We start from the raw sequence: 19,998 nt of genomic DNA on the forward strand, positions 1-19,998 counted from the left end.
ACAGGATTAAATAGTTTCAGGAGTGCATAGATCGAGTAAGTAGATTTCACTCTTTGACCTAGCGGATACATACAGGTTCCAAGGAACCACTGGTAGCTTCATGAGGACGCGGGCCTCGAATTCCTGAAACACTGAAAAATTAAGGTGGGCCCAGAAGAAAATAAAACTTAATTGACATAAGTTTTGTTTTAAACTAAAAAGGACCCACACCCACTTGCCAAGTTATTCTGTCTCCTCTTTCATCAGTTTTTATGCCTCATCTCTGGAACAATGAGCAGGAGACCTTATCCACAGCATCTACCAATGTCATTGTATTGCCAACCAGGAAATAAATGAGCTAGAGTCAACGTAACTGGACCTCTTGCTTCCTTCCTTTGGACAGAATGCATGGCTTCCTCTTGGCAAACCTCTCTCAAGGCAATTGGAAAGAGACCAAGAATACATAGGAACCTATAGGGAGTAGCCCACAGATCTATAACAGTGTAACTGAAAACCAACTTTATTCCAAATGCACTATACCATTTAAGAAAAAGAGCAAGGCAGCTCATGTCACTGAGCAGGAAAAAAAATCCCTCTAGCAGCATGAAGCAATTTGTGTTTGCTTTTAAAAAATCTTCAAAACAAAATCTTCAAATCATAACACAAATTACGAACCAAATCTTTAAACTCCCTTGAATTAACAGTGTCCTGATGGTCTTCACACAGCAATGTGTCAATTCTAAATGGATAATTTTGCTTAGTCCATCCAGATTTGCACTTACCCGTGGTGGATCAGCCTGCAGTGCAGCAAGGTAATTTTCCAGTGCAATACGGCGTCTATCATTCAGCATGGCCTCCACCCTTGCCATGTGGGTCTCTACCAACTGCTGCCTCTCACTTGCTGCTTCCTGTTCTAGTGATTCTACCATCTCCTGGAAACGCTTAAAAGATCACAAACGGCACCCATTAAACAAAATGGTACTTGCTTCCAAGTTTTAGTTCAAAAGTGGAAGGTTGTAAAATGTAGACAGTGATTTATAATAACAGTGCCGACAAGATCTAGCATACAAAAGGTACAACAGTGTCACGCCAACTTACAAAGCTGGAACATGGATGCAGAATAAATCTCAATAATTTACAACATTAAAACTAGTCATGCATTCCCTTCCCTTTCCAACAACAATGCTAAAAATAATGTTGCATCCACATTTCATGAATTTTGCATGCAGGTTTAAAAAAAGATCGCATTTATGTTTACCTGAATGACAGCCTTCTTGTCAGCTTTAGGTAGGTTTTTAGCTTGACGCTCAGCTTCTTCCCATTCCCTCATTATCTAAAGATAACACAGATCATGACTAACATTTCTCAGAATTAAAACCAGGAACTCCAGAGAAGCAGGCTGCAACTAGTGTCATGCAAACACACTGGATTGGTTTTTAGTTTATCTGCTTTAATAAGAATAGTATATAGGTTCTAAGGTCAGTGGTCAGTGATAACATTAATTAAATAGATATCATACATTACCAGCAAAGTTGCAGTTATCTAATTGCAGATGCAAAGACCAAAAAAAAGGCGAGGGGAAATTAAACCAACCTTTGACATGCGCTCTCTATGTTTGGCCTCCAACCTCTCCTTTGCCTTTTGGAAATAAGCATGCTCATTCTCATCGCCAGGTGTTTCAAGGTATTTGTCAACAGCATCTGGGGTACTAGCAGCTGTAGTAGGGACTAAAGATAGAAATGACAAAAGAAGTTCTTAAGCAAAGTGTCCCAGGAGAAAATTTGAAAAGACTAAGTGAACCAAGTCTGTAAAACTCCATCCAGACTTTATTATTGGTACAAGATCTTGGGGAGGTTGTCATATCCCTCACCTTCCTGGACGAGATGCAAGAAAAAGTTTGGTTATTGGCCCTGATCTCATGTCCAGTCTCCCTCTCCAATGTAATTTTACTGTCTTTGTTCCATCATAACAGCTATTGTTGGTGAAATATCCTCTTGTTCTTTCTCATTTCAAATATATCATAAGCATTCACACACCCCCCCACCATCCCTCCACAGTGTCCTCACTGCGTTGTAAAGATTTGTTGCATTGCCGCTATGACCACATACATAGCCTGGAATTCGTTAGCATGCTCCGTTCCTACAGTTTACTCCTAATACTTGTTTCTTCTTGACCATGTATTTGTTGCATTCCCTATAACCTAACATACAGTCCGTATTGTGATGTGGTGGTCAAAATAAATACTACTTGCTCAAATCCTTGTATTTTAAAATATTAACATAATTCCTGTATATTTACATCCTACTGTTCTAGATAACTCCTGGTGTTCTACTGACTATTAAAAATGTATTCAGCATATATCCTGCATGTAATGTATATCTGCAAACTAACTCAGGGTTAGTTGCCCCTTTGTATTACGTGCCTTTTTACACTTCATTGTGTGCTCATCATTCATGACTTGAATTTTGCCTTCATGTTTTAGCCACACTGTTGATCCAGGCAGAATGAAATGTCAGGGCTGAAACAAAATTTAAAAAGGAGCCTGGGGACTGCAGTTTTCAGAGTTTGCTGTCAGGTGTTTGAATGTGCTGCTTGGACATAATTTGGGTGTGTTGGGTGTGCACACTCAGTGGGCCTGGAAGGAGATACAAAACATGCTTCCACTGCCATGGGTTCCTGATTTCACACTGGCTGGCCAATCAATAGATAGCCAGTTTGAAACTACTGCCGAGAAGTATGGCATGAGGCTGTACACCAAGAAAAGGGTACAGGCGGACACTTCCACTGAGATCCTTCAAGGCAGACAATTGCTGTGGAGCTGTCTCGGAGCTGCAGATTTCTACAAATGAAATTCCGATGAGAAAACACAACAAATTACATCCAGGCAGCACATTCAAATACTTGACAGCAAAACTCTGAAAACTCAGTCCCCAGATTCCTTTTTAAGTTTTATTTCAGCCCTGACATTTCACTCTGCCTGGACTAACATTGTGGCTAAAATGTGAAGGCCGCCCGGCCAACTGACTTGCCCACTAACTGTAAAAGTAGACAGTCCATGTGAAGTCCCTTAATGGGCCTAACTGCCCGCTTCATTGTCAATGGATGCATTCCAGACTCCCGTGTGAGCCTGCTAACTGAAATATTGTGTGAACGCACAATGACATTGAAACGTGCGCCTGAAATTTTCTCGTTGATTTCATTGGGTGTGTGTTCGCACAAGCAATGTAAAATTCTGGCCCATAATTTCTGATCTACAATTTTATTTGCTCAATTTATTGTAGATTCTTATGGCTTTAACAAAATGTGAAGTCTTTTGTGTGAGACTTAGTCAAAGGCTTTCTGAAAACTTACATCACAAGATTGCTAATCTCCACCGTGTATATAATTTTCAAAGGCCAAACGTCTGTCCATCGGGTGTTCCTCCTCAACTCACACTAGCAATTTCTCATTAATTTTTTTTATCTCACTGAAGGTTCCAGTGTCTGGGATTTCAAAAGGTATTGCCAGTTGAACATCACAAAAAACAGAAATTCTTCCATAACAAGTCATCAACGACCAACAGATTTTCTGCCTGATCTCCTTCATCATATTAGTATACTATCTAGCAAGAAAATGAAAGGCAAGTAAATAATCTATTACGTGGTATAAACAATTCAGCCAAAAACAAAAAATGCTGGAGAAATCCAGCAGATCTGACGGCATCTGTAGAAAGAATAGAGTCAATGTTTCGAGTTGGGACGACCCTGTGTCAGAACTGAAGAAAAAGAAAATGAAACAAGATTTATACTATGGAGTTGGGGTAGTGGGGCAGGGCTGTACTTGGACAAAGGGAATGCAAATGATGATGAGGAAGGAGCATCTATTAAGAGATCAGAATGTGTGAATGGCAGAACAAAGATTTAGATTGTCAATGGACAACCAGTTGGCCGCCCATGGGGAGGGGGAGGGGGGACTGAAATCTTGATAGTGTAAAAACAAAAATATCTTACAAGATGGATCAATAAGATGAAAAGAAATCAAATGAGCAGAAATGGAGTGAAGGTGGAGGACAGAGTTCATATTCTGATATCGTTGAATTCAATATTCAGTCTGGAAGGCTATGAAGTGCCCAGTTGGAAGATGACTTGCTGTTCCTCCAGCTTTTTTTGGGCTTCACTTGAATATAGCAAAAGGTCAAAGATGGACATGTGGACAGGAGAGCAGGCTGGTGTGTTGAAATGGAAGGCAACAGGAAGGTCTGCGTTCTGCTTGCAAACAAATTGAAGTTGTTCTGCAAAGCAGTCACCCAGTCTGTGTTTGGTCTTTCTGATGTAGAGTAGGCTGCATTGGGAGCAGCAAATGCAATAGGTCAGATTGAAGGAGGTGCATGTGAAGTGCTGCTTCACCTGAAAAGTGTTTTTTGGACCTAGGATGGTGAGCAGGGAGGAGCTGAGAGGGCAGGTGTAGCACCTGCAGCACTCAAAGTCTACCTTAAACTAAACTGAATAAACTCTTCTTGATCAGTACACTTGCATCTGATTTTCATGGCGTTTATAGATCTTCTGTACAGCCTAGTGTCAGAAGAGCAGTGCTTTAGGATAAGTTCTACTTTAAAGAAACCAAAATCAATGAAGGCTGTTTGTGGTTGATGCAAATGTTACAAATTGAAAGACTGGCTGAAGCCACAGAAACTCGTCAGATTAAAAATCCAGCTGATGGCCTGACCAGAAACAAAACAGTCAAAGCCAAATATTGATCTGAGTGAGAGGCAGATTGCGCATACATTTTTAAAACACCCAAAGGAAATTAGACATGAAGCAATAAGTGCATTGGACATGAAAGAGCAGGCAGAATTATCCCAAAAAATGACTAAGTGCTACTTCGGGTGAGAAAACTGGTGTGATTTGCATTGGATATGTCAGTGTGAATCAGATTGCATTTTTCCCCACACTTAGTCAGTTTTTTGGGAGAGTGGTGAGTTTAAAGTTTAAAGTTTATTTATTAGTGTCAAAAGTAGGCTTACATTAACATTGCAATGAAGTTACTGTGAAAATCCCCTGGTTGCCAATGTACCCAACTAGCACGTCTTTCAGAGTCTTGCTTTGGATCTGAGGGGGCTGAGGCCTAAACGCACCAGCAAGCCAGGCTTCACAGTGATTCGGCACCATTTTTAAGGGCTCCTCGATTTCAAATTGAAACTGAGGACCCCCAGGGATATCCGGGACCTCTCTCTTCCCCTCATTGAAGGGATGTTTACCCAACCCCTCCCCAACAAAGATTGTAGACACCAGGGTCCTCCCAAGGTGTCTCTCTTCATGACTGCATTCCTCATTTAAACGTGTTGATTTGGTTTACATCTGGGAATGGTGGGTGGGAAGATACCATGAGGTTTCCCACTGTCCCAGAATGCGCTAAACCACTCACCCACAATTTGCCAGCCGTTTCTCTCTAATGTGTTCTGTGCAGGGCGCGATGCAGCCAGAAAATCCTGGTCAATGAATCTAATGCTACCATTACTAGAAGTGTGGTATGGTTAATTCCTGATCATTAAACAAATAATCTGTGTGTGACATCTTCACATTTTCTGCACTGGATGCAGTAATTTTAATCAATGACAGATGAAAAATTTGTACCTCAGTACCACATTTTCTCTTTTATTGTCAGGTGGTGGTATTGGGTACTAAATGATTTTAAAACAAATGCCACTGGGGTATTTCTTTTACAAATGAGCCAGGCTTGAATAAATATCATGAAGCCCCAGTAGTTTGTAAGGACACAAGATTACCATTAATATTGATTCCAGTAAGACAGCTGAGCCAAGAACACGGGAATCAGTTGACTGCAAAATATAACTAAGTGGATTAAGGGAGAGAAACAAAAAACGTCAGTGCCAAGTCCTTATCCCAACACCTTCTGGAATACCTTCACTAGAAACCAGGTAAGCTACTTTAGCAAGGGAGAAAGAGAAAACAGTGCCCAGTCATGGTTGGTGCAGGGTGCTGGGTTGGGTACAAGGTTGTGACAGGGAGGCATGTTAGGGGTCCACCAGGGGAGTCATCGGGGGGGATCCTGATGCCCATAAAATTCTTTCTTACGGGCAAAATAAAATTCAAAATAAAAAAATCAATGAGGCTTGAGGTAGGAAAAATGGATCAAAATAGGCAACAGATAGACTTAACTGTGTTGCTTCAAATAAAATGGAACCGACAAATCCTAACATCAGGATTTTTAAATGATACCTCATTGCAAGACAACTTTTTAAATGACATCATATTCCCAAAGTATAGGTTAACGTGAACAATGCACTCAGAGCTCTTGAAACTGAGAAATGTTTGAAGTTGTAAATGGAAAATCCATCATCATCTCAGGTCAGACTTAGTTATAAACTTGCAAGGTTGCCAGAAGTCTAAGAGGTGGCAGATCAAACACAACTGTTGTTTTGAATAATGTCTGGAGGATTTTGTTCTTCCTAGAATAAAGACGGGAAGCCAAATTTCACCTCAAAGAGACAGGTATTGTGCAGTGTGCTTTCACTGTGCTTTGCAGACAAAGCCGTCTCACACCACTAAATAAATAAATAGCAAGCTCTGTACTCAGAAATACCATTACACAAAGTCCTTCATTTTGTACAACTCATACTCCAGCAGTAGCATGCAGGCTTCAATTTTCACCATCACTTGAGCTACTCTCAAACAAGTTGATCCAGCGCTCTCCCTCACTAGCAAAAAGCCAGATTTGAAGGGGGAGATCTATTGAGGTAATTTTGATTTGCATGTTTAAGTGCAGATCAAAATCTAACTATTTTGTAGAAAGCTTACTTCTGTCGAGTATCAAAATTTCATTACTTGTTAGCTGTATTTAAGGTTTTTCTTTGGAATGTGGGCATTACTGACAAGGCCAACATTTGCTGCCCACGCCAAACTGCTGTATGGAGAAGGTAATGGTGAGCCATCTTCTTCTTGAACTGCTGCAGTCCATGAGGTATAGGTAAACACAGTAAGAAGTCTCACAACACCAGGTTAGAGTCCAACCAGTTTATTTGATAGTAATCTCACAAGCTTTTGGAAACAGTGTTCCTTCGTCAGGTGTGTGGAAGGTTCTGATCAGAGAAGGGCATATAAAGTCACACACGGTTTACAGAATACTGATTAGAATGCAAGTCTTTACAGCTAACCTGCTATTCAAGTCTTAAAGATGCAGACAATGCATTCTAATCAGTATTCTGTAAATTGTGTGCGACTTTATATGCCCTTCTCTGATCAGAACCTTCCACACACCTGACGAAGGAACACTGTTTCCGAAAGCTTGTGAGATTACTATCAAGTAAACTGGTTAGACTCTAACCTGGTGTTGTGAGACTTCTTACTGTGTTTATCCCAGTCCAATGCCAGCAACTCTACATCGTGTAGGTAAACCCACAGAGCTGTCAGGAAGTGAGTTCCAGTAGTTGAATCCAATGACAGTGAACAAACAGTGGTACAGTTCCAAGTCAGGATGGTGTGTGGCTTGGAAAGGAATTTACAAGTGGTGGTGTTCCCAGGCATTTTCTGCCCTTGTCTTTGTAAGTGGCAGTTTGCAGGTTATATAGGAGCTGTTAAAGGAGCCTTGGTGAGTTCCCTCAGTGCATCTTGTATACAGCACACACCTCAAAAAGGAAAAAATTTTTAAAAATAAATGAAATTAAATATACAAAAGGATCACAATGCCAGGGACATGGGTTCGATTCCCAGGTTAGGTCACTATATGTGTGGAGTTTGCACATTCTCCTCACATTGGCAGGAGATTCCTTTGGATGTTCCGGTTTCCTCCCATAGTTCAAAGATATGAGAGTTAGGTTAATCGGCCATGCTAAATTGCCCCTTAGTGGCAGGGGGACTATCAGGGTAAATACGTGATGCTACGGGGATAGGACCTGGGTAAGACTGTGGTCGATGCAGACTCAGTGCTGACTTAGAATTTATTTATTTCCATCTGCAGCCAATGACATCCCCAAGAATCTACATACAGATCAGGAAGGCCAAAGATGAATTCTTGACAAGACCCCGGAAATAACCACATAGAGAGGTTGCTGCTGAACATTATCTGCCTAAACTTGTGATCGGTAAAGAGTGGAGTCAAATGAGGCCAGTCCCACTGCTTTGTTTACAGGCAATAAGCACTGGAAGAGGATGTTGCGTTAGTTATGTCAAATGTTCGCAGAGGATTCCATTTATTCATGGGATGAATGTTACTGGGAAGGCCAGCATTTAATGTCATGCTTTTTGGCTAAGATCAAGTGTAGTTTTGTTGTCTTGGTTGAGGTCATGAGGTTACACTGAGGCTTCATTTGAAGCAATTTTTTAAAATGTCATCTTGGCCTTTTGGCTAAGATACAAATGAGATCAAGCCTTGGAGAAGGTGCAATGCCTGCTCCAATCAGCTTGGATCATGAAGATCAAGTCCAAGACAAGAAGCGGCATCTCTGTCTTGTCAGCTTGGATCTGGAATGTCTCACTTGCTGAGATTTTGAACTGGACTTTGATTGGATTGAATTGCATATAAACAAAAAAAATTAATTCCATTTCAGGTCAAGTATAACTTTTGATCCTGCAGTTGATAGAAGTCAACGAGGTTACACTGAGACTTCGTTTGAAGCAATTTTTTAAAATGCCATCTTGGCCTTTTGACTAAGATACAAATGAGATCAAGCACTCGAAGCGGTGCAATGCCTGCTCCGATCAGCTTGGATCACATAGATTGAGCTCAAGACTGGAAATGGGGATCTTGTCTTGTCAGCTTGGATCTGTAATGTGTCTCTGGTAGACACTTTGATTGGATATAAATAAAACAAAAATTAATACCATCACAGCATCGTTTGCAAGTTTGGTTAAGGCTGTTTCAGTGCCTCATTAGAAATCTGCCACATTTATCAGTTCAAATCAAGAAAAGTCAGATCAACTCTGAAAAAAAAACAGATAAATTACTAGATAGGCTGAACTACTTTTGATCATTCCCAAGTGTCATGTTCAGAAAACTTCCAAAAAAATTATAAACTTTATTCAGTCTGGAATGTATTGAATTGACTCGCTGTTTTAAAAATTGGACAATGTGCTTTGACAAAGATAGTCTTGAGAGGTCAGCTGACTGGGTCTATGTTTTCAAGAAATTGACTCAATCTGGCTGAACTCTAAAGACAAACAGGGATTTCAAACAAAATGGTGTTAATTACACATATCCTGGGAGACCATCAAGGAGGCATTCCAGAACCCAATGTGTCTTTTCAAATAGCAAGTGGTTTAACCCTGGCTCATCCGACCTTTTTGCTCGGGGGCCACATTGGCATATTATCCTCACTCAAGGGGCCAAAGATAACATTTGAAAAATAAGGTTTGGCAGAACAATAAACTGAAATTTTAAACAAGTTGGGGTTTTAAGGAAAGAAATGATTTCTGAGCAAAAGGCAAAGCAAAAGCAATAAATTGCTAAATTTTTAAAAAAGTAAAAGAAGAACCAGGTTGTGAGAGGGTCAGTTTTTGCGGGTGGGGAAATGAGCATGTGTATGTTTTGAGAGCATGTGGGTGAGACTGAGTAACTTGAGACTGGGTATAAGGCTGTCTCGCACACACATTTGCCCTCTCACGCATGTGCATGTAGTCTTCACCAGCCCTCTCATGTGTGCACACTCTCACAAACCCTTTCACACACACACACAAATACCTCTCTCTCTCTCTCTCTCTCACAGTTCCTCCTCAGCATCGTGCTTCGATTGCTCCCCCTTTCCAGCTCATTGTTTTCCTGGGACACTATTTCCCCGAGCCTGAACTTCCCACTGCTCCTGTTTGTATTCCACTGTTCACGGATTGTTTCTCTCCCACATTTGTTGCTGATGGGCTCAATGTGGGGGACCAACAACCTGTCATTGGAGGGGCTTTCCCTTGAACAATCTTCCATTACAACTTATCTGTTTAACCGGTTAAAATCATCTCCGGAGACTGCATAGAGCTTTGTAATTGGATTCAACTTATGGGCTATAATTCATGGACAACCCCCTTAATCATCAAAGTGGACGTCATAAAACAAAGGGGGAGGATGTAGTTTATCAATTGAAAAATATTGCTTTATTTGGGTAAAGAAACCACAACTGTGAAGAGTCAATATGGTGGGGCAACCCTTTCAATCTTCAGATGTGGTCTGCAGAAAGACGCACACAGGAAAAGGCAGTAACATCTCTGCTGAAGTAGGATCTGAAAGCTACAACATCATAAACTTTCCAAGCCTGTTCTATTTCGGATCTACCAAAACAACAAACTGACCTCCTGGTAATGAGACGACGAGAAATGTGCCAAAATTGTTTGCAGGACTTTCAAAATGAGGCACCATGTAAGTCAAGTCAATTTCTTATAGTCTCATTACCAGGTGGTCAGTTTTAGTAGATCCTAAATAGAACAGGCTTGGAGAGTTTATGATGTTGTAGCTTTCAGATCCTACTTCAGCAGAGATGTTACTGCCTTTTCCAGTGCGCCTCTTTCTGCAGTTGAAGATTCAAAGGACTGCCCCACTATGTGACTCTTCATAATTGTGGCTTCTTTACCCAAACATAGCAATATTTTGATAAACTACATCTTCCCCCTTTGTTTTATCACATCCACTTGAAATGCAACTTTGGTCTTCGCGTGATACTTTCCAGTCATTGCCAACTTGCCCGACTTAAATGGGAGAGTGGAAAATCCTGGCCTATCTTTATTTCTTCAAACCCATGAAAAGCTTGCTGTTGATTATTCAAATTATCCACACATTCAGAGGGTTACAAAAACACAAAAAATCAGTAATTATAGATAATTGGGAATGGGGTGAACAGAGATTTCACCAGTTCTCTCACGCCGTCCATGACACCACTATTTAAATTAAATGGCGCAGACTAATTTAAGAGCTCTAAAATTAGCATCTGAATTCAGTCTCCAGTTGTTAATATACGTATAAAGAAAATTGGGCTAAACACAAGTGTGCTTTGTAATTAGGGTTTGTTCCGTAGTTTGAGAAATGAGCAAAAGGTTTAACATAGGGATGTAAAGTTGAAGCAGAAATAGGGAATTATTTGTTGAAGGGCTCTAACATAGAACATAGAACACTACAGCACAAACAGGCCCTTCGGCCCACAAGTTGCGCCGACCACATCACCTACCAACCTACAGACCTATCTATAACCCTCAATCTCATTAAACCCCATATACTCATCCAGAAGTCTTTTAAAAGACCCCAGCGAGTTCGCCTCCACCACCACTGACGGCAGCCGATTCCATTCACTCACCACCCTCTGAGTGAAAAACTTACCCCTAACATCACTTCTGAACCTCCCTCCCCGCACCTTAAATCTGTGTCCTCTCGTAGCGACCATTTCAAACCGGGGAAATAGCCTCTGAGAGTCCACCCTATCTATTCCTCTCAACATTTTGTAAACTTCTATCAGGTCGCCTCTCAACCTTCGTCTCTCCAGGGAAAAGAGTCCCAGCTCCCTCAACCTAACTTCATAAGGCATGCCTCCCAGTCCAGGCAACATCCTTGTAAATCTCCTCTGCACCCTTTCAATAGCTTCTACATCTTTCCTATAGTGAGGCGACCAGAACTGCGCACAATACTCCAACCTGAGCAGTCTGGTGCGGGAAACTGAGTGTGTATGGCTACCAGTCCCAAGCTAGGAAAAATGGGGAGAGTACCCAGCTGTAAAACTATTTGCCAATTCCAAATCATGGGTTATATGAATCAAAGTGGCACCCATGTTTGGGTTACCCTGCAAGCATTGTCTCCGATCTCTGCCTGAACCCTGTGAGCAATGGACTAAAGAAAGAAAGTCCAAAACAGAAATGAAAAGGTGACTAAACCCAAAACAGCTGCTAGATGTCAGTAGCTTAATGAAACAGTTAAATAATTGACCTGATGGCGAGAAAAGGAATACAAATCATGGTCTCCAGGAAACAACGAGGAAGGGCAGCAAAGCAAGAGAAATTGGTAGCAGTTATAAATTTTACTACCGTGGACGAAATGGAAGAACCAATGATGTTGATGTTGGAATAATACTAAGCAAGGAAACGAAGGCCAAGGTATTGGCAGTGGACCAAATCGTTAAAATTTTGCTAGAAAATGGGGGCAAAATCTGGAATATATTTGGTTGTTGTGCATCAGAGAGTGCACCAGAGGAGAAAGGAGGATTCTGGCAACAAATGGACAACATAATTCAATACCAAGCAGTGACAAGCCAGTGGTAGCAGGTGACCTAAATGTACATGTGGGGAGAGAAAAAGCACAACATAGATACCATTTTGGAGAAGTATATGAAGAAGGAAATAAGATCCTGGAGTTCGCTGTGTCATATCAAATGGTAATATTAAACATCTGGTCCAAAAATGCAGAAATCAACCTCTCCAAACAATGGAGGTAGAGAAATACATCATGGTTAGAAAAGGAAGCAAGGAACTGCAAAGTTTTCAAAAGCAAAGGACTATCCAGGAAACAGTGTGCTGATGGCATAGCTGGCTGTAAAGAAAACAAAACTGGCAGCAGACAAGAGATAGACATACCATCAGGTGGTGGAAGCTCGAAGATCCACAAGTGAAGGGGGAATTCAGGAAGCAGATGGAGAGACAGCTGAGAGAAATAGAAGTTGCTAAGACAGACAATGTGGAAGACTGTGGAATTTGGTTGCAACCTTGATTGGGAAAACCGGTACAAAAGTGTATGGATCATCAGAGAGAAAGAGAAAAGTTAGAAATCTAGTGGATTGAAACGTGCAATTAAGAACGAGGAACTGCTGAAGTGGAGAGAGGCTCCAACATGTTAAAGACCAGTAGAAAAAAGGCAAAAGAGATGCAAAAGAAGTGATTGCTAGAGGAAGATGTTGATGAAATGTATGAAAGTCTTGACATCAAAGAGGAAGACAAAGATATTTTCAGAATCGGGGCTGTTAGAGATATCTTAAATAAAAGCGCGAAATATACAATCAAGGATTAAGTTGGAGTAAACTGAGTGAAGGAGAACGTAATTAAAGAGATGGGGCTAATACTTTAACAGATTTAAGAATAAAGAAAACCTGAGAATAAAGACCTAAGAGGTAGCTAGAAATCAAGGAATGTGAACAAGCATTAATCTAGGAGAAATCTGAACAGCACCAAAAGGAATTAAAAACGGGAAAGCAATAGAACCAGTGAGACAGCTCCTGTACCTTTGCCCATACCGACGTATAGTTAAGGGTAAGGAATTATTTACTTTATTTCTTATTTTTAAAAATCTTATGAGGTTCTTAAACCTAAAGGTTTAGTCATGGCATGAGAGTGCGAAGCTGTGTTTGCTCTTCCAGCTCCATGTGGGATGCCAGGAACACTTCCAGTGCATGGGCCCAGCATGCATGCATGCAGGAAGTGTGTCTAGCTGCAACTCCTGGAAACTTGAATTTCAGTGTCGGAATGTGGTTGGGAATACTATGCAGCATCTGCCAGTCTGAGGGCATTGAGGATAGCACATTTAGGGAGGTGGCCGCACCACAGCTGAAGGGACTTGAAGAAGGGTGACTACCAGGTAGACCAAGAGATGTAGGTAGGTAGTTCAGAAGTCCCTTGGGGCATTCCATTTTAGAAGCTGATGAACGCGTTGACACGGTCCAGGATGTCACTGAATGGCTGTGAGCTTTCTGAAGGGGGAGGGTGATAAGGCAGAGGTCATGGTACATGTTGGTATCAATGATATAGAGAAGAGGGATGAGGTCTTGCATCAAGAATTCAGGGAGTTAGGTAGTCCACTAAAAAGCAAGACCTTTCGGGTTGTAACCTTAGGATTACTCTCAGTACCATGTGTTAGTGAGCACAGAAATAGAAGGATGAATACGTGGCTTAAGAGTTGGTGCAGGAGGGTGGGATTTAGATTCCTGGATCACTGGGACCATTTCTGAGGAAGATGGGACCTGTACATGTGGGACTGTCTACATCTGAACCAGAATGGGATTAACATCCTTGCGGGACATCTTACTAATGCTGTTGGGAGGAGCTTAAATTAACTTGGCAGGAGGAGGGGACACAGACTGTTAACAGAATAAGGGCATGGAATCATACAGCAAAACAAACAAGTCAGAGGGAGTGCAGCTGTATTAAGTTTCAAGGGAGTAAGGCCAGGCAGGATGGCCTCGACTTTAACACCAGGAGTACTGTAGGCAGAACGGATGAGTTGAGGACGACGACTGATATGTGGAAGTATGATATAGTAGCCATCACAGAGACATAATTGAAGGAAGGACATGATTGGCAACTTAACATTCCAGGGTATCGAATCTTCAGACGAGACAGGGGAGGAGATAAAAGAGAAAGCATTGCATTATTCGTTAAAGAGTCAGTTACTGCAGTAAGGAGATGTGATATCTTGGAGGGGGCATCAAATGAAGCTTTGTGGGTAGAGCTTAGGAATAAATAAAGTGCAGCCACATTGTAGCTTTTATTATAGACCCTCAGATAGTCAGAGGGATATTGAGGAGCAAATATGCGCTCAGTTTGTGGAGGTGTGTAAAAACAACAATAGGGTGATATTAGTTAATTTCAACATTCCTAACATTAATTAGAATATATACAATGTTAAAGGCTTAGCTGGAGTACATTTCTTGAAATGTGCACAGGAGAACTTTTTAAATCAATATGTGGAGGGCCCAGCTGTGCTGGACTGATTCTGGGGAATGAAGCTTGACAGGTGGTTGAGGTGGTGGTGGGGGAGCATTTTCGTGATAGTGATCTGAATATGGTACAATGTAAGCTTGCTACGGACAAGGAATTAGACTAGCTGCAAAAAAATTTTTGGACTGGGGGGGGGAGGAGATTTTAATAAAATAAGACAGGATCTGGCCAAGGTACACTGGTAACAGCATGAATGGGAAAATCTACAGAAGAGTAGGGGGGAGCATTCAGAAAGGAAATGGTGAGGGTGCAAGCCCAGCATGTTCCCTCTAGGGTGATAGATAGGAATAACAAGCCCAGAGAACAACAGATGACCCGAGATATTCAGGATACAATGAGAAGGGAAATAAAGGCTTTTAAAAAATACAAGGGGAGCTAATCAGTGGACGCACTAGTGAGGTACAGAAAGTGCAGGCTGGAGCTCAAGAAAGCAATTAGGGGTGCAAAGAGGGGATATATGAAAGCTCTGGCTGGTAAAAGCAGGGAAAATCTATGAATTTATGGGAGGAGGATAACCAGGGAAAGACTAGGGCCCATTAGGGACCAAGGGGGCAATCTGTGGTGGAACCAGAGGACATTGTTAGAGTGTTGAGTGAATACTTCACATCTGTCTTCACCCAAGAGCATGAGGACGATGGTATGGAATTCAGGGAGAGAGACCGTGAGGTTCTTGAACAAATTGACAGAGGGAAGAGCAAAGTTTTGGAAGTGTCGGCAGCCTTAAAAGTGGATAAGTCTCCAGGTCTGGATGAATTATGCCCCAGGCTGCTGTGAGGGATAAGGGAGGAGATGACTGGGGCTCTGACCCAAATTTTCAACTCCTCCCTGTCCATGGGGGAGGTGTCAGACGACTGGAGAACAGCTAATGTGGTTCCGCTATTTAAAAAAGGTGTAGAGATAAACCAGGGAATTTTAGACCAGTGAGTCTCACGTCAGTGGTAAGGAAACTATTAGAGAAGCATCTGAAGGAGAGCAGCTATCTTCACTTGGAGAGGCAAAGCCTGAACAGGGACAGTCAGCATGGCTTTGTCAGAGGGAAGTCATGCCTAACAAATTTGATTGAATTTTTTGTGGTGGTGACCAGGTGTTTCGACAAAGGTAGTGCAGTCAATGTAGTTTATGTGGATTTCAGCAAAACCTTTGACAAGACGTCACTTGGAAGACTTGTAAAGAAGGTAAATTCACATGGGATACAGGGTAATTTGATAAAATACAATCAAAATTGGCTCAGTTATAGGAGTTTTTTTTAGTTTTAGTTTATTTATTTGTTGATGTCACAAGCAGGCTTACATTAACTCTGCACTGAAATTACTCTGAAAATCCTTTAGATAGAAGGTGATGATAGAAAGCTGCTTTAGTAATTGGAAGCCACTGTCCAGTGGCAAACCACAGGGATCTGTGTTAGGCTGCCTATTACTGCAATTTATATAAATGACATTGATGACTATGTAGGGGGTAGAATTCAAAAGTTTGCAGATGACACAAAGATTGGACGAGTGGTTAACAGTGCAGCAGAGTATCTTGGGCTACAAGGTTTGATTTATTATTGTCACATATTATTAGCATGCAGTGAAAAGTATTGTTTTGTTTCTTGCATGCTATGCAAAGCATACTGTACACAGGGAAGGAGAGGAGAGTGCAGAATGTAATGTTACAGTCATAGCTAGGGTGTATAGATAGATCAATTTAATGCGAGGTGGGTCCATTCAAAAATCTGATGGCAGCAGGTAAGAAGCTATTTTGAGTCAGCTGATACATGACCTCAGACTTTTGTATCTTTATCCCTGATGAAAAAAGGTGGAAGAGAGTATGCCAGGGTGCATGGGGTCTTTGATTCTGTTGGCTGCTTTGCCAAGGCAGCAGGAAGTGTAGACAGAGTCAGTGGATGGGAGGCAGGTTTGGGTGACGGACTGGGCTTCATTCACGACCCTTTGTAATTTATTGCAGTCTTGGACAGGATAGGAGGCATATCAAGCTGTGATACAACAGGAAAGAATGCTTTCTATGGTGCATCTGTAGAAGTTGGTGAGAGTTGTAGCGGTCATGCCAGATTTCCTTAGTCTTCTAAGAAAGTAAAGGCAACGGTGGGCTTTCTGAACAGGACAGGTTGTTGATGACCTAGACACCTAAAAACTTGAAGTTCTCGACCATTTCTACTTCTTCCCATTGATATATACAAGAGCATATCCTCCACTACATTTCCTGAATTCGATGGCTTCAGATATAGATGGAATGGTCAAATGGGCAAGTAAGTGGCAAATGGAATTTAACCCTGAAAAGTGTGAGGTGATACAATTTGGAAGGAGTAATTTGACAAAAAAGTACTCAATGAACGGTAGGACACTCAGAAGTTCTAATGAACAAAGGGACCTTGGGCATGTTTGTCCCAAATCTCTGAAAGCAGAAGGGCATGTTAGTAGGGTGGTGAAAAAGGCACATGCCTTTATTATCAAGGCATTGATTACAAAAGCAGGGAAGTCATGTTGGAGTGCATAGAACTTTGGTAAGGCCACAGCTAGAGTATTGTGTGCAGTTCTGGCGGCCACATTATCAGAAGAACGTGACTGTACTGGAAGAGGTGCAGAAGAGATTCACCAGGATGCTGCTTGGGATGGAACATTTAAATTATGAAGAGAGGGAAGAGAGGTTACATAGGCTTGGGTTGTTTTTGTGGAGCAGAAAAGTCGGGGTAGGGTGGTGGTGGTGGGGCGAGGCGACCTGATGAGACATGGCAGAGTGGATAAGGTGCTGCTGTTTTCCTTAGTTGAAGGGTCAGTCACGAGGAGACATAGGTTCAAGGTGAGGGAAAGGCAGTTTTTGGGGGGTTGGGGGGATGTGAAGAAAAAACTTTTTTATCCAGAGGGTGGTGACAGTCTGGGATGTGTTGCCTGGGGTGATTCTATGTGGGAGAGGTGGGTTGACTCTCATCCTTTAAAAGGTGTCTGGGATGAACACTTGGCACATCATAATATTCAAGCTATGGGCCAAGTGCTGGCAGATGGGATTAGGTGGGAGGTCAGGAATTTCTGATGTGTCAGTGTGGACTCGATGGGCCTCTTCTGTGCTGTATGATTCCATGAGATATCACAGAAAGTAAGGACCTCCCTAGGTGAATACAGGGTCCAGGTCCTGATAAGCTACTCTATTGTTTTATTATGAGATAAAATTCAAAGGGTGAGGAAACAAAACATTTTGATGACAATACTCTAAAGGGAGACTTTCAAAATTGCAAAAACTACCAAGGAACTAAACTCCTCCCACATATCTTCAAGGTATGACAGAGAATCTTGGAAAGAAAATGGGAATCCACAAAGTTCAACTGGACTCATGCCTGGAAGAATCACCATTGATGCCATTTTGAGACAAGTGATGGAAAAATATTGACAAGGTCAATGCAACATGAAGATTGTATTCATCGATTGAGGAAGGAGTCTGAACTTGAATCTTCTGATGATGAACTAGAATTTGTGCAGTCCCTGAGAAGTACGCATGACTATCACAGGACATATACAAAGAGCGCTTAGAAATAGCAGTGTAGAGGAGAGACAGAATTTCAAAGCCAAAAGTTGGATTGTACCAAGGACTGGCACTAAGCAAACAAGATTGAACTGTCATGGTCAATGATGCTATATAGTGGGGACGATGTGAAACTGACTGAATATCTGAGAGCTGCTCTCAAAAATAGGGTTATGCAGACCAGTAGGCCATCAGTTTGAGCCAAGTGAAGAAGATTTAAATAAAGGTGTAAAGATTACGGCTGAAGACTTGGAGAAAGTGAGTCATTTCAAGTACCAGGGTCAGTGGTGGCAAAAACTAGAAGTATGAAAATGGAAATTAAGCAAAGGATTAGTTCTGGTTGGAGTGATTGGCAGAAATGCAGTGCAGTTAAGGAACAATTAAAAGGAAAAATCTGCAGGATAATTTTGAGACTGGACTTACGCTGTGCAGAAACTTGGCATAATCAAAGACAGAACAACAATGGGATACTAATGACATGTGGATGCGGAGATGAACATGCAAAGTAACAAGATAGGATAAAATCAGGAACTAGCACATCAGAGGGCCGGTGAAGATTGTGGAACCATTGAAGTAGCCACAAAGAGACTGAAATGATGTGGTCATTTACTGTGGACACAGAAAGGAAATGTAGTGAGATGGACTGATGGAGATGGAACTGCCAGAAAAAAGAGGAAAGTCTAAGAGCAAATGGAAAGGTGGTGAGAGACTTAACACAACAGAATTAGAAGAGGGATGTGTGACTGACAGTGGAGGTGGAGAGGGGTGATCAACCAACATTGTGGTGATCCCAAGTAAAATGGGAGAAGCCAAAATATAATGGGCTTAGATATGAAATGGTTTGGTACCCTTCAGTTCTACTTATTTACATTCATTGTCAGATACTACTTTCTGAAATGAAACTGGGAATACAGTCTTCCAATGTCAGTTTAAGGGAAAGTTAGTTTAAGCTGCATGTGTAGATTAGGTATTTTAAATTACATCCTGCCTTTGAATGAAGTGATTACCAGATCCACTCAGAATGCAGCCTACAGCATCAAGTTAGTTAAACTCAGGAATTTTATAATTAATAGTCACTTGGTAGTACAGAACTCTTGTTTGCTGTAAAAAAAAGAGACTTGCACTCATCAGGACAACTGTTACTGGGGAACACTAACTTATACTGCATGAGGGGAAAATGCTGATTGGTTGGTAGGTGAACTCTGTTGAAGGGGTTGCCATGGAGAATGCAGCATGGCACAACTAACTGCCCAGGTTTGATGATTCTTCAAGTGAGTGGGAGTTCTATTCACAAACAGTGCATATAAAGACACAAACTCAGTTTACAAAATAATTGAGTTTATGTCTTTATATGCCCTGTTTATGAAGAGGCAGCACTCCGAAAGCTAGTGGCTTTTGCTACCAAATATACCTACTGGACTTTAACCTGGTGTTGTGAGACTTCTTACTGGGAATAACTAGCCCCTAAGCTTTGGTTTAGTTAAAAAAAAGAGCAATATGCCAAGGGCAGGACTTTGTGTGTAAATATATGTAGCTTCCAGCATGCTTCAATAAGCCACACTGCGAGCTTGGCTGAAAAGAGGAAGCAAAGAGGAAGGAAACACTTGGTCCAGTTCAGCTCTAGAAAGTCTGTAGAGGCACACAGACAAAGACCAAGGCGCCCCTTTGAAGATAAGAATCCGAAATGTTAATTAAACTCACTAATAGCTTGCAGTTTTGTCTTCCACAACAGAAGTCAAATGTTTAATCCAGGTAACGTCGGAGAGCCAGCAAGAACCCCTTTGGGACAGGCCTACTGCATGTAGTGCCACTTAATGACCAGTGATGGACTTTCCAA

General features: G+C 41.6%; 1 protein-coding gene across 2 annotated transcripts in view; it reads right to left on the reverse strand.

The window, feature by feature from the left end:
- Window positions 1-19,998, reverse strand: part of LOC145353057 (amyloid-beta precursor protein-like) — a 200,281-nt gene that overhangs the window by 22,374 nt on the left and 157,909 nt on the right. For both annotated transcript variants that reach the window (XM_080203396.1, XM_080203395.1), the window contains 3 exons: window positions 1,573-1,706; window positions 1,238-1,312; window positions 762-920 (listed from right to left, as the gene is read on the reverse strand). In XM_080203396.1, the coding sequence (XP_080059522.1) occupies window positions 762-920; window positions 1,238-1,312; window positions 1,573-1,706 (368 nt within the window). The remainder of the gene's footprint in view (window positions 1-761; window positions 921-1,237; window positions 1,313-1,572; window positions 1,707-19,998) is intronic.

The sequence above is a fragment of the Carcharhinus amblyrhynchos genome, chromosome 15 (assembly GCF_965287045.1).
Source record: "Carcharhinus amblyrhynchos chromosome 15, sCarAmb.v2.hapA, whole genome shotgun sequence".
Taxonomy (NCBI): Eukaryota; Metazoa; Chordata; class Chondrichthyes; order Carcharhiniformes; family Carcharhinidae; genus Carcharhinus; species Carcharhinus amblyrhynchos.